We start from the raw sequence: 23,379 nt of genomic DNA, 5'->3' as shown, positions 1-23,379 counted from the left end.
GGGATCAGTGTATGCCGTACCGTTGCGAAGCGGTGAGAACTGCATGGCAGATGGACCTTGACATGGAGATCACAGACGATATGTGGAAGTACTGCTGCGCCAGCACCAAGACGGTCTCCTTGAACGGCCGGCACAGATTGGTGCATTTTAAATTCTTGCAGCGTGTATATTATACCCCGCAGCGATTACATAGGTATGGGCTGCGCCCATCTGCGGAGTGCGAGCGCTGCCACCATCCGAGGCGGATTTCATGCATATGGCCTGGAGCTGTCCGGGGGTCGCCAGGTCCTGGGCGGGGGTGTTCAGAGAGCTCAGTAAGATACTGGAGGTGGGGATTCCTCCTAGCCCCGCTTTGGCGTTGCTGGGGTACTCTCGACCCCTCCGACCGGCGTTGCGTCGCCTGGCGGACATTGCCCTGCTGATAGCCAGGAGAGTGGTGGCGATTTGCTGGATGAGAGGACCTCTGCCCACTACGAAGCGATGGGCCAGCGACCTGTTGTATTGTAGTACGCAGGCGGAGATATATAGTGAACTACTACCACCTAAAAGCCGCCCCAAGAATTTTTGGGGGCTGTATAGAGCGTCGTTGAAGTCCGGAGACTCTGCGGTGGATAGTAAGGTGGGGACACAGAATGTAGAACCCAGTGGAGGTGTGACAGCGGCTGGGGATGCTGAGCATGGCCCGGAAGCCGGGGAGGGGCGCCCAGGAGGCACTCAGTAGCACAGAATGGTAGAGAGCGCTGCATGCGGAGAGTGCCGACGGACGAATTACTGGTTTGACTGGGTCGGGTTCCCGACGGGACCACATTAGGGGTGAGTGTGCTGCCAGGAGGAATGTAGACCGACTGCGGGAGGGCACTTTGTCTGGGTAGGCCAGGATGGCGGGACGGCTGATGCGGGTAACGTTACAGAGACATGGGGGTAAGGCGGTGCGTGTGTGATGGGTGGGGTGGGAGGGGGGGTTAGGGATACGGTTGGAGCTTTCAGGGGCTAGGCCGGCGGTGCGAGCTTTAGTGGGTGCGTGTGTGGTCACAAGTTCTACCGCCACACTATCCTAGGGCGGGAGATCTTCCATGGTCCTATCTGCAGCTGGGACACTGCTTGGGTGCTACTAACGTATTGAATGTGGCAACGCCGCCGGTCCTCCGGGATGTCGGCTAAATGGCCGTGTAAGAGTGATCTCATCTGCCTGCACGAGGAGCTCCCCCCCCTGTGTTGTGATAGGCCCGGAGGGCGACTGTACCTGTATTGCTTCTTTGTGTTAATAAAGACTTGTTGGAAACTAAAAAAAAATAAAAAAAATAAATAAATGAAAAAAATAATGCAACACCAATAGCTCAAACATTTAGTAATGCGAGACCTATTGCATTGCAAATGCTTGTCTTTCTTTCTCTCTTTCTCTGTTTATTTTTTCCTTTCATTCTTTCTTTAATTTCTTTTGTCCTGTCCCCTTCTCTCTTTCTCATTCCTTCTCTTATTTTCTTTCTTTTATTTCTTCTTCCCTTTTCTTGTACTCCTTCTTTGTTGCTTTCCTTTTTTCTTTTTACTTTCCTATGTCTTTTTTCTTTTATCCCCTCTGTCCTTTTTTCTTTTATTCATTCCTTATTTCGTTCTTTCTTTCTCTCTTGCCTTCTTTCTTTCCCTCTTTCTTTTTCTTGTTTCCATTCCTTGCTTTTTTTTCCCATCTTTCTTGCTTTCATTCATTCTCTCTTGCTGTCATTCCTCCCTTCTCTTACCCCCTTTCTTTTTCTTCTCCTTCCTATCATTCTTTTGCTTTATTTTTCTTTCCTTTCTTTTTCTTTTTCCTTCCTGCTTTCATTTATTTTTTTCTTCTAGCCTGCTTTCTGTCTTTCTATATTTTCTCTCATTCCTTCCTTATTTCTGCCTTTCTATCCTTTGTTCTCTCTTCCTTGCCTTCGTTCTTTTCTTCTTTCTGGTCTTCCTTCTTTCTTTCATACATTCCTTCTTGCCATCATTCTTTCCTGCTTTCTTACCTTTTATTCTTCCATGCCTTCTTTATTTCTCGCTTTCATTGTTTTCTTATTTCCTTCCTTACTCATTCTTTCATTCCTTCTTTCTTTCTTAAAAGGCAAGAGGCTGGTAGCCAGTGTACAGCAATTGATTTTTTAGGACTGTGTTAGCCAAGACCTTTTGATTTTACAAAGATTATGTGTATGAATAGTTACTTATAGGGGTTTTCAGCCGCACTTAATCCATTTGTCTGTAGTTGTCATTCACATTTTTCTTCACCCCACTCGAACAAGGGGCAAGGCGTCACCCACTCCAGCCATTAACGAAGCCCTCACTGACGTCCTTTGGGGACTTGGTCTAATCCCAACACAGGGGCTCCTGTGAATTGGAAGACTACCTGCCGCCATTGCCCCAGTGTTGGGGACCCAAATTCCTCACCCAACACTCTACCCCAGAGAACTTGGTGGTCCAAGCCCCAACATCCAATGTAAATCCTAGCGCATTCCCTTCCCCAATCCCGGAATCCCGGATAGGGAATCCAAGAGGCAGGACTCTTTGGGGAAGATGTTTCTTCTGCAAGCCTGGTATTGCAGTCGGTGAACACCGCATGGGCCGCTACTCCCACGCTCCATGGGGGACGGTTGCGCGGTGCTGCCAATTATCCCAGAGGAGGCCTGGGCCATCCTTGCTCTCTCAAGCTGCTGCTGATGGGGATGCAGCGAAGTTCATTATTCGTTGTCGACTTGACATGACCGACTCACTGGACAGAGTGGTTTCATCAACGGTGGTCATGAGGCATCACGGCTGACTTTTTGGGGGCTTTCCAATCCCCATTTTATGGCTACAGAAGATGTTTCTGGCCGTGCCAATACCCTCCCAGCCACCACACTGTGCATGCTCCCCAGCCTCTGTCCACGTGGCCACAGGCGTGTTACCAACAGATCTTGTGGGTCATGCTGCTAGTGGTGTGGTCAGTCCACCTCCCCCCCGGCAGCTGCAGCCTCCAAACCCTCTTAATCTGCCTTCTTACCAACATGGAAACCCAGTTGGCGACAGGATTCACCATCACATGCCCTACTTGCCGTCCATAGTATTGTGCAGGTGGGTTTTGCAAGCTGTCGAAAGGGGCTACTCCCTCTCCTTTGTGTTTGTGACAGCCCGTGCCACCATCACAAGACCGGCTGACGGAAGATCATCTGTGCTTTCTCCGCCAGAAAGTCATGGCTATCTTTGCCAAGGGTGCAGATGCCACAAGTGGGTCCTGGTTGCTATTCCAGCTGCTTCCTGGTGCCCAAAAAGAACAGAGGCCTTCGTCCTATCCTAGCCCTTCGGCCCCTGACTTTCTTCCTCAATAAAGAGAAGTTCAGAATGCTCACGTTAGCTCAGGTCCTGTCTGCTCTGGACCCAGGAGACTGGATGGTAGCATTGGGCTTGCAGGATGCATATTCCCACATTCCAGTCCTGCCTGGCCACCAGTGTTACCTGCTGGTTATAGAATACAACAAGCATTTCAATTCACGTGCTCCCTTTTGGCCTTACCAGCGCCCTTCCGGTGTTTCACCAAGGTGATGCTGGTGGTTGGAGCTCATCTGCAGAGATCAGGGGTGCCAGTCTTCACCTATCTTGACGACTGGCTTGTCGTAAATAAAATATTACGCTCTATGTATTACAGAATTTCAATAGGATCATGCATAAAGCAAGAGGCTGAGTCTGTGGTATCAGGTTCAAAAAGGGCTTTATTCCAATAACTCGAGTCAAAGGGAGAATATTACCATCACCACAAGGGATCTGGAAGGGACTCAAAAGTATTCTCAAAACATTATTCACAGAGTACAGTATATATACATCGGAAACGAAAAGAGCAAAAGAGAGTGAGATAAGAGCATGTGGGCGTGTAAGTAGGTGTGAAAGTGGGCGTCCATGTGGGCGTCCACTTGATGATAATGGGTAATTTGTCATAGTGTGGGTGGATACCTGGAGGGGGTTGCGTGATCTACTGGAATTGTACTGGAACTTTGCCTTACTTGTGCTCAACTCGAGCATGACGTGTAACTGACGTAGGGAGGGTTGCTATGCAACCGGAAAAGTCTGGAAGTGAGGCCTTCAGTGAGTGAGGCCTTCAGTGTCAGGACGACCAGCACATCTTGTTTTATCTGATATCTGATGTCTGGAGCAGGGACTGATTTGTGACATAGGTTGCTCATCACCAAGAGCCGATGTGGCATCTATTTCTTCATTTACTTCATTTACTGCAGAGGCCTTACATGGGGCCTATGGGCTTTTTACTGACGTGAGCTTTGCAATCTCATAAAGAGAGACAGAAAGGCTAGGCTTTCTCCTTTGCTGACCCCTCCTTCTCCAGGCAGGAATGCGGCTCTGTAGGAGTAAGCAGATAACCGTGCTTAATGCTGTCTCGGCACCTTGTAGCAGGGCCCTTTTGGCTGAGGCCCAAGTGTGTAAGGCCAAGGATACGCAGCTGCAGCTTTTCTGAACGTCTGAGGCCTGAAACCTCTGTTCGGGTCTGGCTGAGCCACAAACACGGGTTTGTATGTGGTGCAGGAAACCATGGTGCAAAACGTGTAGGCCTTAATACAGATTTGTCGTTTCTCTCATGGGGAACTGAATGATGACAGGCCACGTTATAGCATAAGTAACATGATAGGAAAGGCCATGGAGGGGAAATGCATAGGTTACATGCATGCGCACATAGGCGTTGGGGGGCACATGGGGACATATAGGCCTCATCGATTTTTATTTTCCACATTCCCTCCTTGTACCCTAGTGAACCCCCTATGTAACGTCTATTTTCATGAGACAGTCGATCTGTTCTTGTAGCATTATTTTTCCATTTTCAATGCTTGGTAAATGGGGATGTGGAACACATGCAGTAGCACACAGGCCACAAATGACCGGGCCACACTGCAGACACAGGCAACAACTGGATATCATTAATAGTATCAACCCACATACGGTCAACACTTTCCATCCCCAAGCCGATATTAATCCCCAGAGCCAACCGTACCATGTCCACGTGCCTGGGTCTTGATGTATGCTTTGGGCAATCTTGTGGAGCCTTGTTATTGCATTGTATACAGACGGTGCGTTATTAGGTATGAAAGAAATGATATGTAGTACGTCCCACCCCAGTCTAAGGGCAGCTGCACATAGGCTGTCTGGCCACAAATAAAGTAGGTGTGTCGTGATGCTCTGAAATAGGACTTTCCTTTGTCTTTGAATACTATTATAGTATCACACTCACTGTGCCCCAAATGTACTGAGCCTTCTTTTCTGACACACAAGTTCCCTTTCACTGGCAGAACAGTGATTGAAGGTGGACCTGACATGTGTTGGGGCTTTACGTTCAACACTATGAAATCGAGGGTCGCATTTCCTTGCAGATACTCTTCATTTTCTAGATCTGTACCTTTCATTTGGGGAAGACCCTCTTCATCTGGGAAACATGCTTTGTTCATGACTTTATTCAAGTTACCCCATACCCACTCGCCCCTACACTCCTTGTCTTGACATTCTTTGGCATCACCGTTGATGGATGTCATTAGGGCAAACCATGCTCCGCAAGAACCATTATGGGAGAACGGAAAAGGGAAAAGAGGCAACACTCCCTTTACCTTCTGATATGGGGGAAGTCGGCCACAGACCCAGCAGTCTGTAGCATTGCTAACCTGATGTGAATGGTGCAGCATCTGAATAAAGGTATTGCTGCGTAAGGCAAGTCGATATGATAACTCATGGGATGGCAGATCACTAAATGTGTGCTTTATGGTATCATTAGTGGAGGAGTATAAGAGTGAAGCAATAGGAGGAAAAATAGCATGTAGTATTAAGCTGATACATATTATCGTGATGCACAGAAGAGATAGAAAAATCACAGTCACTATACATCTACCACGTAATATTTTACAGTATTTGCTTTTTATCTTGCTCTCTTATTTTTGTTTTATGTTATTGTCCAAGATCTTATGCAAGCCAGAATACATGTTCAACCGCTTCACCACCTAGTGGACTTAATTGAACAAACGGGTTCTGACTTTTTAGATCTAAGTTTAGCTTTGTGGAAACTGCTGGGGAGTCTCCTCTAGAAAATGGTGTTCAAAGTCTTTCCTTTGTAAAAGAGTGGTGAAGGTGCAACCATCCTTTCCGCCCTTTGACTTTAACGGCCGTCCTCGTGGTCCAGAGCACTGACTTCGGCGCCTTCCAACCAGGAGCGATGGAGTATTCTTTGACCTGGGTGTTGTCAGGGAAGGCGGCAGCAACCTGCGAACAACAAGAGAGTAGTGCAGACATCAAGGAAGCAAGGTAATCTGTCAGCATGTTACTATCAACATCAGTGATCTTTTTAGGCATTGGAGTGCCCCACATATTCGGTGGTCTACCAAAGACCACTTCATAGGGAGATAAGCCTGTTCTAGAATGGGCTACCATTCGCATGTAAAAGAGGGCAACCGGCAGGGCTACCATCCAATCTACACCTTTGTCTGCGCAAATCTTTGCTAGTCTAATTTTCAATGTCTGATTATGTCTTTCTACAAGGCCTGCTGCTTCAGGATGTCGCACACAATGGAATTTCCAGGTATACCCTAACAGAAGGGACACCTGCTTCAGGAGTACCAGGACATATTTGTAACCTCTACATCTGTTTATTTGGATATAATCCATTTGGAGGACCTCAAAAGGATGGTCAGGTGGATGGAATCCACCTTGTTCCATCGGAATGCCTTTACCTGGATTGAATTGGCAACAGATCATACATGTTCTAACCTTTTGTTTCGCTGCTGCACGCAGGTGCTTGTTGAACCATATATTCTGTAAGCTGTCTAGCATTGCTTTCTCTCCTAAGTGTGCAGGACTATGTGCGGTATTTATGATCACTTGTACCATCGAATCAGGAAGAAACCATGTTTCTTTGCCCTTAGTCATCCAACCCTGATCAGTTAGTACCCCTCCTTGTTCCGACCATTTCTTTAATTCGTCTAGAGTAGCATGTGTCTGTATGTCTTGTACATCCCTGGAAGGATCCCTAACTGTCATGGCTTTGGACACTGATGGTACCTGTGACTTTGTCATGTCTAGTGGGGTCTGAGCTGTCTGTTTAGCAGTTCGGTCTGCCAGATCATTGCCTTGGGAAATGGTATCTGTGGCTCTAGTATGTGCTTTGCATTTTAGGATAGCTATGGCTGTTGGTAAATGTACCGCTTCCAGAAGGGCTTGAATAAGGGGGCCATGCTGTATCTTGGCCCCATGAGAGGACAAGAAACCTCTTTCTCTCTATAGTACCCCAAAATTGTGAACTACCCCGAATGCGTATTGTGAATCGGTGTAAATGTTTACTCTCAGGTGCTTAGCTCTTATGCATGCTTGTGTCAGAGCAATGAGCTCTGCTGCTTGTGCTGGCAATATGTCTATTCTTTTAGTCTCTATTATTTCAGTAGCAGTAGTCACTGCATATGCTGCCACTAATTCTCCCGCCCCTGTCCTCATACATGAACCGTCAACATATAGTGTTAGGTCAGGGTCTGGAAGTGCAACGTCTGTCAAGTCTTGTCTTGGCTTAGTCACGGTATGTATTACTTCAACACAGTCGTGTGGTGGAACGTTTTCTGTACTAGAGGGCAAAAGAGTAGCAGGATTTAGTATGTTGCATCGTCTGATCTCTATGTGTGGTTGAAATAACGTCAGCTCATAGCCTGTCAGTCTAGCTACAGTCAGGTGTTGGGTTTGTGTCCGGTTCAAGAGAACCTCTACTGCGTGTGGTACTTGTACTGTCAGGGGGTGGCCCAGCACTATTGAGTCACTTTGTCTTATGGCTAAGGCTGTTGCTGCAACAGATTTTAAGCACGCAGGCAAAGCCTGTGCTACTGGGTCCAATGTACTAGAAAAATAAGCACAGGGCTTGTGTTTTCCTGCATGATCTTGTGTTAGGACAGAGAGTGCTGTTCCATCCCGCTCTGTCACAAAAAGCATAGAAGATTTGTTGTAATCAGGGATTGCTAAAACTGGTGCTTGACATAAAGCTCTTTTTAATTCTTCAAATGCCACAGTGTGTTCTTGTGTCCAAGGGAGGACTTTAGTAGAAGCTGCCTCCTGTGTCGTCAACTGTATTAGGGGCTTGGCTATGTAAGCATACTGGGGGATCCACTGCCTGCAATATGAAGTGAGGCCAATGAATGCACGTACCTCCTTTTGTGTCTTGGGCTGTGAAAAACCAGAAATCAATTGAATACGTTCCGGTGCCCACAACTAATTCCCCTGAAAGATCACAATAAAACATGAGAAAAAGGGGAAAGCAACATACCTATTCCCTCGGCTTAATTTCTAAGGGGGCTAATTTCTAAGGGGTTAGCGGGAAGCGAACCTCCTCAGGGGCCAGCAGGAAGCCAATATTCTCCTCCTTCCCCCCTTTTTGACAGGAGGAAATCTGAAACAGATTCCACTGCTGTCAAACACTATCAAACCCTGTGTCTTGTCAACACTATTAATCCCTGTGTGTAGCTACTGGGCGTAAGCAAAATTATAGGAGATGCACAGCGCAGTTGAAATTCAAAAGAAATCCCTCCAGCAAATGTACAAACTTCATTGTGTGAGCCCATAGGCTGGCCAAATGACATCTCATATGCAAATGTCCCCATTATGTGAACCTACACCAACCTGAAGTCAATATTAATGCTATGAGGCCCTAATAGGAATGCTAAACTTCCTAAATATTTGGAAAACCAAGTTTAAGAACAGTTGTTAATGTGGATAATTAATAATTAATAATTTATCTGCTAAAGAAACCAGTCATTTTGCAATAATTTCCACTTATACAATAAACTGCATCCCTCGCCTTTCATATTCAAACGTCTCTCTTCAGAAGCCCAAACCTAATAGCCTAATTTAAAAACATGTCAACTTTTGGCGCCACCATTTACAAGAATGAGCTTACTAAAGCAAACTTTAAAAAGGAAATCCTGGGGTGGCAGTCCTTATTTAAAACAGGTATTTCAAGTGTTAAGATGCCAGTGTACAGATCATAATTGTTCCTCAATGTCCAATCTGGAAACATATGACCGAGGCTGCCTGTCTATAAGAGAAAGGCAGTTATGTGAAACATATTTTAGTCTTGCATAGCCTTTTTCTTTTGTTTTATTCATCTCCAATACCAATTAGACATACACTTATAACGTGTTGTCTGCTATTTTGACAGCATGATAATGGTAATATCATGTCTGTGAAATTTAGTAATTGTGAACAAGTTCCAGCCAAGCGCTGTGCAAAGATTGCCGTCGTCACGACCATCTCTGTACTGCACAGGAGAACTTTGTATTAAACGCTAAACATACTGGTCAACACGACACAAAAACAAAACATATATAAAATACATATGCCAAGCCATCAGTATACCAAGCACAGAAAGCATAGACAATTACACTAACATATATAAATGAGCAGTGATGCGCAATTTCCGTACCTACAGCTCAGAGGCGAACATTCTGGCCTGCTTAATTTGTCAGGCTTATAATCAATAACTGATTTACCTGCCCTATACACCCCCATCTGACAGAAGCTCATCCTAATGATGAGCAGCTGTCAGCTGGACTGACTGCGTTATTTCTAACACATAGGACTAGCAACAATAATCAAAAATGAAAAACACACGAGCTTTTTCTTTTTCTTTTTTTGAAAAGTTATGACAAAAAAAAAATACATTTATTGCAACACAATGTACCCTGCTTTCCTATGTGAAGGCGCATATCTCATGTGTCTTCTCATACTTGTAACCTTTGGATCATTTTGCCAATCCAACTGGTGGCAACTTTTGCGCCACAATTTAAAAGTGTCTGAATTTGAAAATCGTTTTTATATAGGCATATAGCCCTTAAAATTTCAAGCAAGAGCATCATTTTACTTTTTGTCTAGAAGCAATGTAACATTTGCTAAAAAATAAAACACTTTTCCATAGACATTTCCTCGGGGCACTGGTTGTGCACAGAATAGAACAAAGGAAGGCTTGAGTTTCGTTTCTCAGCTGCCCTGTCTTATCAGAGAAGCTAAAAACAGCCCCTCAGCGCGGCATGAGCCTGGGCTGCCAGCCATCTTTTTTTTTTTTTACTCCTGGCACCCAAGGCTCACCAGGTGCAGGCATTACACAGATGCTATGTCAGAGAAGCTTTCTAAGCGGCGCCTCTGTTCTGCTCCTTTCACCGGCCCCCACCTTTACTGGCTTCAAGGTCAGAATCTGTCTCCGAGTTCTGTATCACATTCTGCTCTATTCAGCCCCCACCATCTCCTCACTCTGAAGCTGTCAAAGACAGAAAGTCTTCTCACTTCCATAAAAACTGCAATAATTCGCCCAATTGAAAAATTATTTTTACATACAATTTGCTCTCAGGGAATCATAATCTTACCGTCTTGACCCAGCACATTGGCTCACTGGACCACCAAGAACACAAACCTGTATTCTTGAACAATTTGCAAATTCGAAATACCCACAATATTTTTCTCAAGCTAAACCCTCAATGGATCACTAATTATTTTTCGTTAATACTTTGTACATTAGGGGTGTCAACAAATCACAGGTGTTGCTCTTTTTTCAGCTACACCCCTCTCAATTTGCTTTCGACAACGTAATCAAATGTTGGACCATGTAAACACCAGCCATGCGCTGTTCTTTTGGTGGGAGGCTCAAGAACATTTGAGCTACTATATCATTATTATATGTATCATTTTGGGACACCCACAGGGTCCCTGACCGTGCTAATTCACTTTCGGTCGGGGTGAGGGGCTTGTTGTTACCTATCCATCTACTCCTGGAGCTGGGCCTGTATGGGGGTACAGGGAAAGATCCGTCTAGGTATGCTGGTGGGGAGTCCTCTAGGTAGGTGGTAACAAACGCTTCGGATGCTGTTGGCCTTATTTGTTTGGTACTTGCGGTGGCACTCTAACGGGTCTATCTACCGGGGCCACTCTTGCTAGTTCCTCTGAAAGGACGGGATAAATACCAGCAACGACAGTATTTCTTTCTCTTCCAGCCTGTTCTCTTTTTACCCGCTCCCCTTCCTCCTGTAACATCTTTTCTTTGGCATTTTCAGACTCCTGTCTACTTCTCTCTGCTTTGTGAAACACTTACTCTGTCCTTCTATGTGACTCCCTGCGCCAAAACTTAATGGCATCCTTCTGAGCAGGTCTACATTTTCTCTTCCATATCTCTTCCTCTACTTTCATAATGCATTCCGCATCCCACGTTCCCTGATAGGCCATCTATATTATGTCTCTAAATCCTACGTGTAATCCACCCATAGTTCGAAAAACAACACGGCATCTAAACCATGCTTACAGTACATGAAATGTCCAGGTGTGTCCCTAGGCAGAATGTTAACTTGTTCCTCTAGTACACCTTTTCTGGTACATATTGTTCGCAGTTTCGAAAATAACGGCATGTTGGAATGTAACCGAAAACAAAAATCACAATAGCGCTATAAAAACAAAAACTATAATAAAACAAACTTACATAAAACCTGACACATTCAAACCTAACTGAACCTGACTAGGACAATAACATTCATACAGTTATACCGGTGCACCCTGAACATTTTGAGATCTCTATTTCCTATAACTCGTAAAGCATGCACTTGAACATACAGGTCTCACAAGTGAGAACCCATCTTGATTGCGACCCCCATGAGAAAACTCACCGGGAAGCGGAACTTGAAAACTTGAAAACTAGAAACTTGTGCTTGACATCGGAGGCCTCCGGAACTTGACGCTGCGCAGGGAATGGCGTAACCTAGGCGGATCCTCGGAAACCTCGGACACAGCTCTCTCGCAGGTGGGCTCTGGGTAGGACAATCTGCGTTCCTCACCGCCTCGTATGGATGCCTGGTCGCAGTCCGTCTCCTTCGTTGGCCTGAGGGAGTTGGCGGGAAGACCCGCGACGTGTACACTCGAAGTCCGTCAAGGCTGTGGAAGGGGGCAAAACTGGACCTTCATCTCCGGTGTGTGGGGAAAGAGATTGAACTGTTCGGGCGCCATTATGTCGTAAATAAAATATTACGCTCTATGTATTACAGAATTTCAATAGGATCATGCATAAAGCAAGAGGCTGAGTCTGTGGTATCAGGTTCAAAAAGGGCTTTATTCCAATAACTCGAGTCAAAGGGAGAATATTACCATCACCACAAGGGATCTGGAAGGGACTCAAAAGTATTCTCAAAACATTATTCACAGAGTACAGTATATATACATCGGAAACGAAAAGAGCAAAAGAGAGTGAGATAAGAGCATGTGGGCGTGTAAGTAGGTGTGAAAGTGGGCGTCCATGTGGGCGTCCACTTGATGATAATGGGTAATTTGTTATAGTGTGGGTGGATACCTGGAGGGGGTTGCGTGATCTACTGGAATTGTACTGGAACTTTGCCTTACTTGTGCTCAACTCGAGCATGACGTGTAACTGACGTAGGGAGGGTTGCTATGCAACCGGAAAAGTCTGGAAGTGAGGCCTTCAGTGAGTGAGGCCTTCAGTGTCAGGACGACCAGCACATCTTGTTTTATCTGATATCTGATATCTGATGTCTGGAGCAGGGACTGATTTGTGACATAGGTTGCTCATCACCAAGAGCCGATGTGGCATCTATTTCTTCATTTACTTCATTTACTGCAGAGGCCTTACATGGGGCCTATGGGCTTTTTACTGACGTGAGCTTTGCAATCTCATAAAGAGAGACAGAAAGGCTAGGCTTTCTCCTTTGCTGACCCCTCCTTCTCCAGGCAGGAATGCGGCTCTGTAGGAGTAAGCAGATAACCGTGCTTAATGCTGTCTCGGCACCTTGTAGCAGGGCCCTTTTGGCTGAGGCCCAAGTGTGTAAGGCCAAGGATACGCAGCTGCAGCTTTTCTGAACGTCTGAGGCCTGAAACCTCTGTTCGGGTCTGGCTGAGCCACAAACACGGGTTTGTATGTGGTGCAGGAAACCATGGTGCAAAACGTGTAGGCCTTAATACAGATTTGTCGTTTCTCTCATGGGGAACTGAATGATGACAGGCCACGTTATAGCATAAGTAACATGATAGGAAAGGCCATGGAGGGGAAATGCATAGGTTACATGCATGCGCACATAGGCGTTGGGGGGCACATGGGGACATATAGGCCTCATAGATTTTTATTTTCCACAGGCTGTTGAAGGCTGGCTCGCCCAAGGCTGTTGTCTCCAACCTCCAGACTAGGTCCTCCTGCACTCGCTGGGGTTCATTATCAACATGCCGAAGTCACACCTAACTCCCTCTCAGACGCTTCCTTTGATCGGAGCTGTTCTGGATACAGTGCAGTTTCGGATTTATCCTCCGGAGCTGTGAGGCTAGGATATTCGGGTTCTGAAACCAATGTTTCAGTCTCTATCCTAGATTTCAGTGAGACAGACCTTGAGGCTATTGCAACTCATGGCATCCTGTTGGTAACTGCTGCCAGATGGCATTTGTGGGCTCTGCAGTGGGACCGGAGTTCTAATGGGCACTGCATTAGGGGAATCTCTCCGACATGGTACAGATCTCAGAGGAAACTGCAAAAAATATACATTGGTGACTCACGCATCGCTATTGTGTCAGAGGCAAACCCCTCTCCTTTCCCCAACCAGATCTCACAGTAGTGACAGATGCGTCACTTCTGGGATGGGGCGGCCATCTGGGAGAGGTGGAGATCAGAGGACTGTGGTCTCTAGCGTAATCCAGACTCCAAACTAACCTGCTTGAGCTCCATGCGATTCATGCAGGTGCTCACAGACAACACCACTGCCTTGTAATACTGCAACAAACTAGGCGGGTGGGGTCATGGGCACTCTGTCAAGAAGCCCTGCGTCTCTGGACATGGCTGGAATATCATGTCATATCCCTGGTGGTTCAACACCTGGCAGGCTCTTTGAACGCCTGGGCAGACCAAATCAGCCGTTGATGCCCAGTGGATCTCGAATGGTGTCTCCATCCGGAGGTGATGCAAGGTGTCTTTCAGCAGTGGTTAGAGCCTTAGTTTAGATCTGTGTGACTCTCCTGAGATATTGCAAGTTCAGCAGTTTTGTGCAATGTAGTTTCCAAGGTGGATCTTGAGAAGAGACACTTTTTATCTCGAGAGGAGCACAGGCCTCCTACATGCCTTACCGCCCATACCACTCCTGCCTAGAGTTCTCAAGAAGATCAAGAACGACCCGGCCCAAGTCAGCGTTGTGGCTCTGGATTGGGCTTGTAGAGTCTGGTATCCTAAGCTACTGAGCATGGCCATCGATCCTCCGATCAGGCTGATTCGGGTGGATCTTCTGTCGCACCAGCAGGGGAGGATACTCCACTCGAACCTGTCTAGTCTCCGTCTTCTTGCATGGAGATTAATACATGGAAGTTGACAATTTTCTACCTTCTTCCCTAAGTCTGCAACGTCTTCTGCCCCCCTTCCTGGAATTCTAGTTTTTGTTCTTTCCCTTGTCCAGCAGGGCTCTGCTTTGGGCATTCTTAAGGGCTATCTTTCTGCTCTTTCTTCCTTTTTGCGGTTACCTGACCAACCCTCCCTTTTCAAATTTGCTATTATACATAGGTTTCTGAAGAGTCTTGTTCATCTTTTCCCTCCTTCACCATTTATCATGCCTCAGTGGGACCTTAATCTGGTCCTAACATTCTTGATGTATGCTCCTTTCGAGCCTCTCCATAATTGTACCCTCAGGCCTCTTATTATTAAAACAGCCTTCCTTGTGGCTAATATATCTATAGTGAGTGAGCTGCAAGCCTTGTCATCCAAGCCGCCTTACTTTTCAGTCTATCCTGACAAATTGGTTCTGCGCACAAGAGCCTCCTTTCTCTCGAAAGTGCCCACTCCCTTTCACATAGGCCTATCCATCACACTGCCTACTTTTTACGCTCCTCCACATCCCTCTAAAGAAGAGTAGCGACTGCACCATCTAGACCCAAAAATGAGCATAGACGTTCTACCTTGATCGCACACGACAGTTCCAGGTGGACAACCTTTCTTTGCACCAGCATACTCCACGAAGAGTTGGTCAGGGTGTGCAGAAGCAGACCATCTCCAGATGGGTCGTGCTCTGCATTAAAATCTGGTACGCATTGGCCAAGAAGCAACCTTCTGGAGGTTTGGGAGCTCATTCCACCAGAGATAAAGCTGTGACCACTGTGTTAGCCCATAGAGTTTCGGTCCTGGATATCTGACAGGCAGCAATATCAACTTCCCTGCACAGGTTCGCAAAAATTACTGCCTGAACAGTCAGGTCTGTAGGGATGGGCATTTTACCCATTCGGCTCTGCAGGACTTCCTTATTTGCAATTGGTCAGCAGACCCACCTGCGGAGATGGTATTACTTTGGTATCTATTGTATGTTAAGGAATCTGCGGCTAGAAGTCTCAATCAGATTAACAATTGACTTACCTTTGGTAACACGTTAATTAGTAGAGACTATCTAAACATAGGTTCCTTACTGGCCCACCTTTCCTCCCTGCTCAGCGAACGAATTTCTAAGAACAGGGCTTTCCCCTTTCATAGCCCTAGTTTTTCACACCAGTAGATGGTGTTCTTCATTGCTCTGCGCTTCTGCAGTGGAAAGAAACGTCAGTGCGCCTGTGTGGCGCCTATAGAGGTGCCACGGATGTCATTTCCGGTGCAGACGCACATGGAGCCGAACAATACCACCTATGGGCATGCAGGGGTACTGCTCACGAAAAATCTTGTGAATCTAGTCTGATGCCCGGGGAAATTCTAAGTTAAGGAATCTGTGGCTAGAAAGAGTCTCTACAAGATACAGCGTTATGGAAGGTAAGTAAATTGTTCTACTAGCCAAGGGAAAATTCTATAGCAACACACATCTGACTGGTTAGTCATATATTAACTGTGCAAGCACATAAATAAGCATTTTAAGCATTTATATCGTACAACAATTGTCATCAATTTTTACTGCGGTAGCTGGTGATAGCAGCACTGCTCGTATGTGGTTGTAATAAAGGTGAGAGCTGCGTGTAAGCCAACAGATACATTGACGCACAACTTCCTCTAAGTTATTCATAAATGAAACTAGTCTTATAAGGCCAAGCAAAGACTGATCCACAGTACCAAGAGGAATGGAGTAGAGGAAGGGGAGACAGGATAGAGAAATTAGGAATACTGATGGGGTACAAGACATGTAGAAATAGAACAATTTTGTTGTGGTAAAAGAACTAGGTAAGTGAGGGAATGAGCAATAGCAGCAACTAGATAATGTGAAGGGGCGGGCTCTCTGGGAGTTATACCGTATCAAGGAATTTAGGCACATCAGCTAGGTAGCAGTAACAGAGAGTACTTATTAGTTTGCAGATAAACAAGAGCAGGTAAATTGACAGGTGCAATGAACAGTGAGAGCAAGAAGCAACATATCAGCAATATAGGTGATCTGCAACAGAAACTGCCACATACATCAGAAACAAGCATTACACAGACAAATGTTCGAGTTGAATGCAAGTAGGGGGATCTAGAAAGATTAAAAGTGAATAAGACAAAGAATGGGCAAGTACAATTAGTGTATAGTAGGGTAATGGACCAAGAGTCTGGGTCAAATTTTAGGATCATAGGCCCACCGAGGGGTTAGAACACAAAGAGCAAAGGGTGGCCCTAAGGTGATGCACTTAGGCCTAGAGATTATAGCATCTAGTGCATGTTTCTCAAGGTGAATGTTTCTCAGAAGGGATATGAAACTCTGAGAAGAGGATGCATTTTTCATGTGTAGGAGAGTGTTCCACATTATGATAGCGGAGAAGATTCACTGTTTTGTAAGATGAAAAGAATGTTCCATTTCTTTTGCAGCTGTAACAAAATACACTAGGTCAAACAACAGAACTGAAAGGGATCGCATCGAGCTTCTCCAAGATGCAGAACCTCTGGACTTTAATGCAGACACATTCACTGATGATCCCCTTGAATCAGAATCTGGAAGGTGAGAGTTCAAGTTGTTACTCAAACTATTGTCAGACTCCTTGAGTGAATGCGATTTTATAGTATGTCGTAGGAAGGCTGAATTGGGTGCTGCTATCTCGTCATTTAAAGAGTGTTAGGGAGAAATCTAACTCATAATTTTTTAACTGGAAAACCTGTTTATTTCAAGGAATGCAGCCAGCCTTTAACAGAGTATTTTTCTTTTGATGTCTTCTGTCTTTTTTATGCCTTTTGATCAGCCTATGTAGAGAGCTTGATAAATGACTCTAGAGAACACTTGAAATAGGGAACGTTGCCAGACTGCTAAAGAAACAAACACTGTATGTATTGCCAAATTTACACCTCGCCCCATTCAAATATATATGTGTACCAGGTACAAAATGTGTTTTAGTCGAGTGGGTAGGCATGGACTCAATATTTCAACAAAGGTCATTCTTGAGTTAGTACATGCTGAGGCAGTCACCAGGGTAGTCCTGGCCGCCAAAAAAAGGGCCCTTCCCTGTGTGCAAGGCCCATTTGTTTTTTAGCTCCTCTTGCCAATTTTAGATCCCACCAGCTACCCTACATTGACTAGCTCCAGCCCTGGATCGCTCTTATATACTTCAACGTCAGCCCATCCATAACTGCGCTAGTGCTAAACAGAACCTGAACCCCACTGCAGGTGTCTAGCACCACCTAGCACAAGATCTGTTCCTATTCTAAGACCTTGTCTCCAACCTGTGTCACAGCAGCTAGACCCTTGCTGCAGCCTATCTGTATCTACATCTAGATTTCAGCACTCAGCCGATCCTCTGCACCCGAATGGAAACCATCCCTTCATGGCTCCAGTGCAAGATCTGCTTCTGAGGCCATCTGTGTCCATATTTAAGACATCCAGTCGTGGTGCATCCTTGGATTCTACCACTTCTCAGTGCTGAGCTAACAAATAAGCAAGACCCCTCTTGGAGATAAGTGTGTTCTGTGCTTGAACCTCTTGATACTCACTTAATAGTTGGCTCCAGTTCCAGTTCCTGCTGCTTCCTCCCACTCCCCTTTTCCCCCTTCCTGATTCTCCCTCCATCCCACCTTTTGCGGCTCCTCTTATCCCTCAATCCCATCATTAGTGCCTCCCTGGCTCGACTCCAGTCCCAATGTTGTTTCCTCCTCTGGACTCCTCCACATCCTAGTCCCGTACCCCCTCCGGCTCAGTCACTACCCTCTCTGGATGCTCCCACTCCATTCTGCTCCAATTCCACTCCAAGCAGCTATTCCCCTGCTGTCTGTGTGCATTTATCTGAATGAGTGTATGCGTGAGGGCCATGGGTGATCTGGTGTGAATGGATGCTTGGTCAGACAGTGAGTGAATGCAAGAGGGAGGGTGTTTCTTGAGTTACTGAGAAGATTTTTTCCATTCCGCTTTTCATGAGTTGACATGAGAATGTGCAGGTCATGGTGAGCTTGCATGACTGGGTGCCTGGTGACACAGTTGATCTGCTTGAGAAGGTTATTCTTAGGTTATTGTGATTTTCCCCATGTTGAGGTAGTGAGAGAATAGCAGCATTGGCTTCAGTGCATGAGTGAGGATCATGGATCAGCTGGGTTTAATGGGTGTTCAGTGAGTGAATGCACGTGTGTTGATGTGAATGAGTACATAAGTGAGGGTCTTGGGTGAGCTGGTGTGAGTGGTTGCTTTTTGAGACATTGAGTGAATGAGACAGGTCGTGCTTTAGTTTTTATGAGTGTATGCAAGTCGAGACCTTGAACGTAAGAGTGCATCCGTGTCAATGAGTGTTAATGTTGAGCTGTTAAGAGGGGGTACTTAATGAGACAGTGAGTGAATGTATGAGTGTTGATATGAGTGGGAGTAAGGGGTCAGTTGGTGAGAGTAGGTGTATGAGTGAACACACTTGTGTTACTTTGAGTAAGTGCATGCTGGGGTCTAGAGTAAGCTACGGGCACTGGGTGGTTAATGTTACTGCTAGTGAATACAAGGGTGCACGGTGGGAGTGAGTGCTTAGCAGTACAGTGAGTAAGTACATAGGTGAGGTGCAGTGAGTGAGCGCTTGGTGAAACACTTGAGTGGATGCGTTAGTGTGAGTAAGTGTGAGTTCAGCTTCTTTACACCTCTTGCTGCTCCCACTTGGTCCTTTGCACCATGTGATGCTTCCTCCCCAATCAACTCCAAGTTTCACCTCAAGCTGCCTCCCTCCATGCTCCCTTCTTCATAATAAGTAAATATAGTGTTACCCAAAAATAAGCTTTTGGTGTGAAAAACTTTGAAGAGCAGAATAAAATGTGATGCTAGACAATGGAGGCTTTAACGAGAGCCATGTGTGTATCTTAGCCTAAGAACCTCAAGCTTTAGGGAGGTTTAAGGAGCAGACACAGTACTTCCTGTGATTTATCTACAAGGCTGCATATAGTTTGGAAATACAGTATAACTACAAAATCAGAAGATAACAGTGCAGAATAGCAGTAGATCATTGGCTAAAACATAATGGCAGTCGCTCCTATACTATAAACACAATAAACTTCTCGGGTCTGAAACAACTTGAAGCAGTAAAACAAAGAAAGAGATGAAAAGTGAATCTGTGCCTCATTAACAAAAACCGAATGGGGGAAGCAATCCATTTTTAGGACGAATGCCCTCACTCACCAGAGGTGACATGCTTCATCATTTGGGCTTTCTCCTCCCAGTGGGAAAGCCTAGTCCCACTGAGGGCTACAACCACCTCACTGAGAGGTGGGAGCTCAGGGATGTTTTTAGTTGTACCTACAGTGTGGATGCTAGAATCCCAAAGACGAGCAGTATAGTGATGTGAGGGTGCAGCGCAATAAGTGAGCGAAAAAGGTGTGAAACTAAAACTGCCTAGTGCAGATGAAAAGAAACTTTATTAACTCATCTATACTGGCAGGATTAAAAAGCAGTGCAAAGCAGGATCTATTGAAAACTGCTAGATTGAGAAAAAGGTCGACATGTTTCAGCCGTTAACCAGCTGACAAGTATGTCTGGCTTTCTTCAAGACCGATAAACAAAGCTGCTGCTGCTGTGAAGTGCAAGAAATAAATATGTATAAAGATCCTTAATACAAAACCAGTAATCCAAGTGCGGATTCAGTATCACTGGAACTTGTCCAAATTAAAGGACAAGTGAGCCCACCTCAACCTGGTTACAACTCAGGGAAGGACCCGAGAAGTTTATTGTGTTTATAGTGTATGCTCATTGGGGTACAACTTCTTGCAGGTCTTTAAATATTTATACCCTTGGACACCCCTTTAAAGGTTTTGGTGTGTTATGAGTCCCCCAGGCCATCCTCCATTTTGTTTCTTTGTATGATCTCTGGGCGCTTAATTCCTCCATGTCTTCCCAGCCACCCTGTTCTGGGCGACTGGATATTTTTTTTTTTTTTGCTTTACTTAAATCAAAAAAGCAGCACTTTAAAATATATTTCATTGTCTTTTGTTATTTTTATTAACAGTACATAACAAACATTGTTGGCTTAATTTCTTTACATATATTGTACAGGGGCGTATACAATACTTCAAATTTTAGCTGCAGATATATTTATGAGAAGTGGTTTTTTCGAATTTATTTTGTTTAGTGCCACCTTTTCAAAAATGGGCTTGTAATATTCTAATTCGTTATTGGAGACTGGTGTATCATAAGGCAATATAGAAAGTGAGGTTAGTTCAGCTGCTGCTTCGTAGATTTGAGAAGACTTGGGACAGGGAAGTAAAGGTATGAGAAAGAAAGCACTGGATACAGGGCTCAGACGTCTAGAGTGACAGACTTCATGTACTAGACAGTCTGTTCTAGATATCTATGTATAGATGAGTAGAGAACCACAGTCCGAACAACAACATTCATGTTTTAAATATTTCTATGGACTTGCTTCTTTACTGAGCTGAATTGATGTGACTATAACCTGTGTTTCTTTTGTTTGAGCCTCTACCGTTTTGCTGCCACACTTCAATTCAAGTAGCCTGTTCTGTCTTCTCTACTACAGGTATCAGCCCGGTGGAAGGTATTTGTCCATGTCTAATTCTCAAAGCAAAATTTTTGATGATGTCTAAACTCTTAAACACCAGAAGGAAATGCAAACCAGATGACTACATTCCACCTATCAGCTTCCTGTGCAGCAACACTACTGATACAAATCAACAAATAAATACGTCAGTGTGTGAGGAAACAAAAAGAGGCATGTGCAACCCACTTTTTCGCAGCCCACAACTCGATCCTAAATCACAAGAAGTTGGTTCAGAACACTGTCTTGATTATTCAGAAAACACGGAAGCTGAATATTATGAAGGAGTTCAAAGCACATCATTCAGTCTGTGTGTCTACCCATAGAGCTGTCTTTTGACAATACAAGCCTTATATTGCTTTATGAACTACATGGGCCACACACAGGTTCCGTTTTTGAGCTAGCTAGGAAGAGTGTATCTACCACTGATGCGTTTAAATTCTGTTGACCATGAAAAGTGACCTCCAAAATAAATTATCAAATATTATTAGCAGTTATTCTACACTGCTGCCCAGGTTATGCCTGGGACTCGGCAGCCTGCCATCTCACTGTTCACGTACACTGGCCTTTCAGTAAGGCACCTGTGGTGGCTTCTGTTTGTGAAATCCTAGTCAATCACCCTTGCTGGCTTGTGGAACCATCTGAACAGCCTGGTGCGCTACATGACAGCTGGGCATGATAAAAGCATTGAAAAATGCAAATTGTGCAAGACTGTACTTGATATGTTGTTGTGTACGCACACATGCTCTAATAAGAAAAGGGAATTGTTTTGTAATCTGGATTGTTAAGATTGTACCTTTGAAAGCCTACACGGACTACTCACTCTTCTTCTGTACTTTCATATATGTGCCTATACATTACAAAAATTATTACTTGTAACAATGGAAATAGTTACATTCAAAAAGAATTGTGTTATTCATATCAGATTGTGCATGCACATATCTTTAACCAGTGTTTGAGTCAATTCAACTACAAGCATGTTATCTGAATCATACTGTGCATTCTAAAGATATGTAACGTAGATACATGATTGTTATTTCACATTTCTACAACCTGGGGGTTGGACCTGATGGTTTTGTACATGTTTGAGGAGCAGTGCGATGTGTATAGTCTTGTGAAAGTTAGGTTAATGTAACAAACCTTAAGCTTTTACAGGTCACATCATCGAAGCCAAAGTTTGCACTAAGGGACTATGGGGCTGATTTAGATCTTGGCGGACGGGTTACTCCGTAACAACCATGAAGGATATCCCGTCTGCCGAAAAATAAATCCCATTATATCCTGTGGGATTAATATTTTGGCGGATGGATATCCGTCACCATTCTGACGGAGTAACCCGTGCGCCAAGATCTAAATCAGGCCCTATGTCTATCAATGTGTCTTCATGAATAGGTGTTGCGAGGCATGGATTCAGATGCCGCACTGTCAGACTTACGCTTGTCGCTCGTTGATGTTGTGTCCAGTTTGCTTTCTTGATCCAGGGACATTACTGATTTTGCCTAAAATGAGCTATACTTGAGAAAAAGAAATATTGTTTCAAGCTCAGAAGTTTAGAGGTGCGGTGCAGAACGTTTCTGCTACCCGCACGATCATGACGGTCTTTTGTGTCTGTACAATAAGCTATATTGTTTATATGTGATTGGATAGGCCTTCCTACACCTTTTATTTATAGTTGAAGTTTTCGGGAATAAAACAGCTTAGTCGATTAATTCAAGGATGTTTGACAGTTGTATTTAGTCTAGAGGTCACAAATTCTAATTCAAGAGTTTTGACCGAGTCTCAGCTGCCCAAGGTCAATGGCACGAGAGCTGTTGAATTGCGCAAAAGGTACACTTGCATTTCAGCATCACAGTACAGTTGTAAATGTCCTTTGGTATCGCAATGAAAATGATCATCATAGCAATTTCTACTGAAACAGCTTTTAAATGGAAGAGGGAAACTGCATTTATGTTTTGGAAATAGCATATTAAAACATGTTGGCAAATAGTTTTGAAAATACAGTACTTATCCAGTTTGGGAGTAGTCAACATTTCTCACCTCGAGACTTAAATGCTGTCCCTGTTTTGTAAATAGCAACCAAAAGGTCAAAGTAAAAATCTGCCAGAAACTGCTCTGTGCGTTGTACACAGTGGCGTTTTACAAATCAAGTACCACTTAATATTTTAACATCCTTTCGCAATTAGAGTGGCGCATGATGTTGATATTATCTTAATAAAGGTGGTGGGTATTATTATATGACTTTTTGGAAAATGTAACCCCTTTTAAACTTTACCCTTTCTTTGACCATAAAATATTGGTGCAATTCATTATTTTAGAAATATTACGTCAGCAAAATTTTACCTTCATGTTGTGGTGATTAGTTTTTTTTTTTTTACAAAATAGCGTGTTTCGGAATTTTGATAATGGCTGCTTTCTTATGGCCAATCTCTTCCCAATTATTTTATCGTAGTCCTTGGATTG

At 44.6% G+C, this 23,379-nt stretch overlaps 1 protein-coding gene across 2 annotated transcripts in view; it reads left to right on the top strand.

Moving 5' to 3' along the window:
- LMBRD2 (LMBR1 domain containing 2) overlaps positions 1-23,147 on the top strand; it is a 440,257-nt gene extending 417,110 nt beyond the window's left edge. For both annotated transcript variants that reach the window (XM_085631040.1, XM_085631037.1), the window contains exons 17-18: positions 16,787-16,916; positions 20,902-23,147. In XM_085631040.1, coding sequence (XP_085487166.1) covers positions 16,787-16,916; positions 20,902-20,968 — 197 coding nt within the window. In that variant the 3' untranslated portion in view covers positions 20,969-23,147. The remainder of the gene's footprint in view (positions 1-16,786; positions 16,917-20,901) is intronic.
- The last annotated feature ends 232 nt before the right edge of the window (positions 23,148-23,379 follow it).

The sequence above is a fragment of the Triturus cristatus genome, chromosome 2_1 (genome assembly GCF_964204655.1).
Source record: "Triturus cristatus chromosome 2_1, aTriCri1.1, whole genome shotgun sequence".
NCBI lineage: Eukaryota > Metazoa > Chordata > Amphibia > Caudata > Salamandridae > Triturus > Triturus cristatus.
This window is presented reverse-complemented; position numbering and strand designations above follow the sequence as displayed.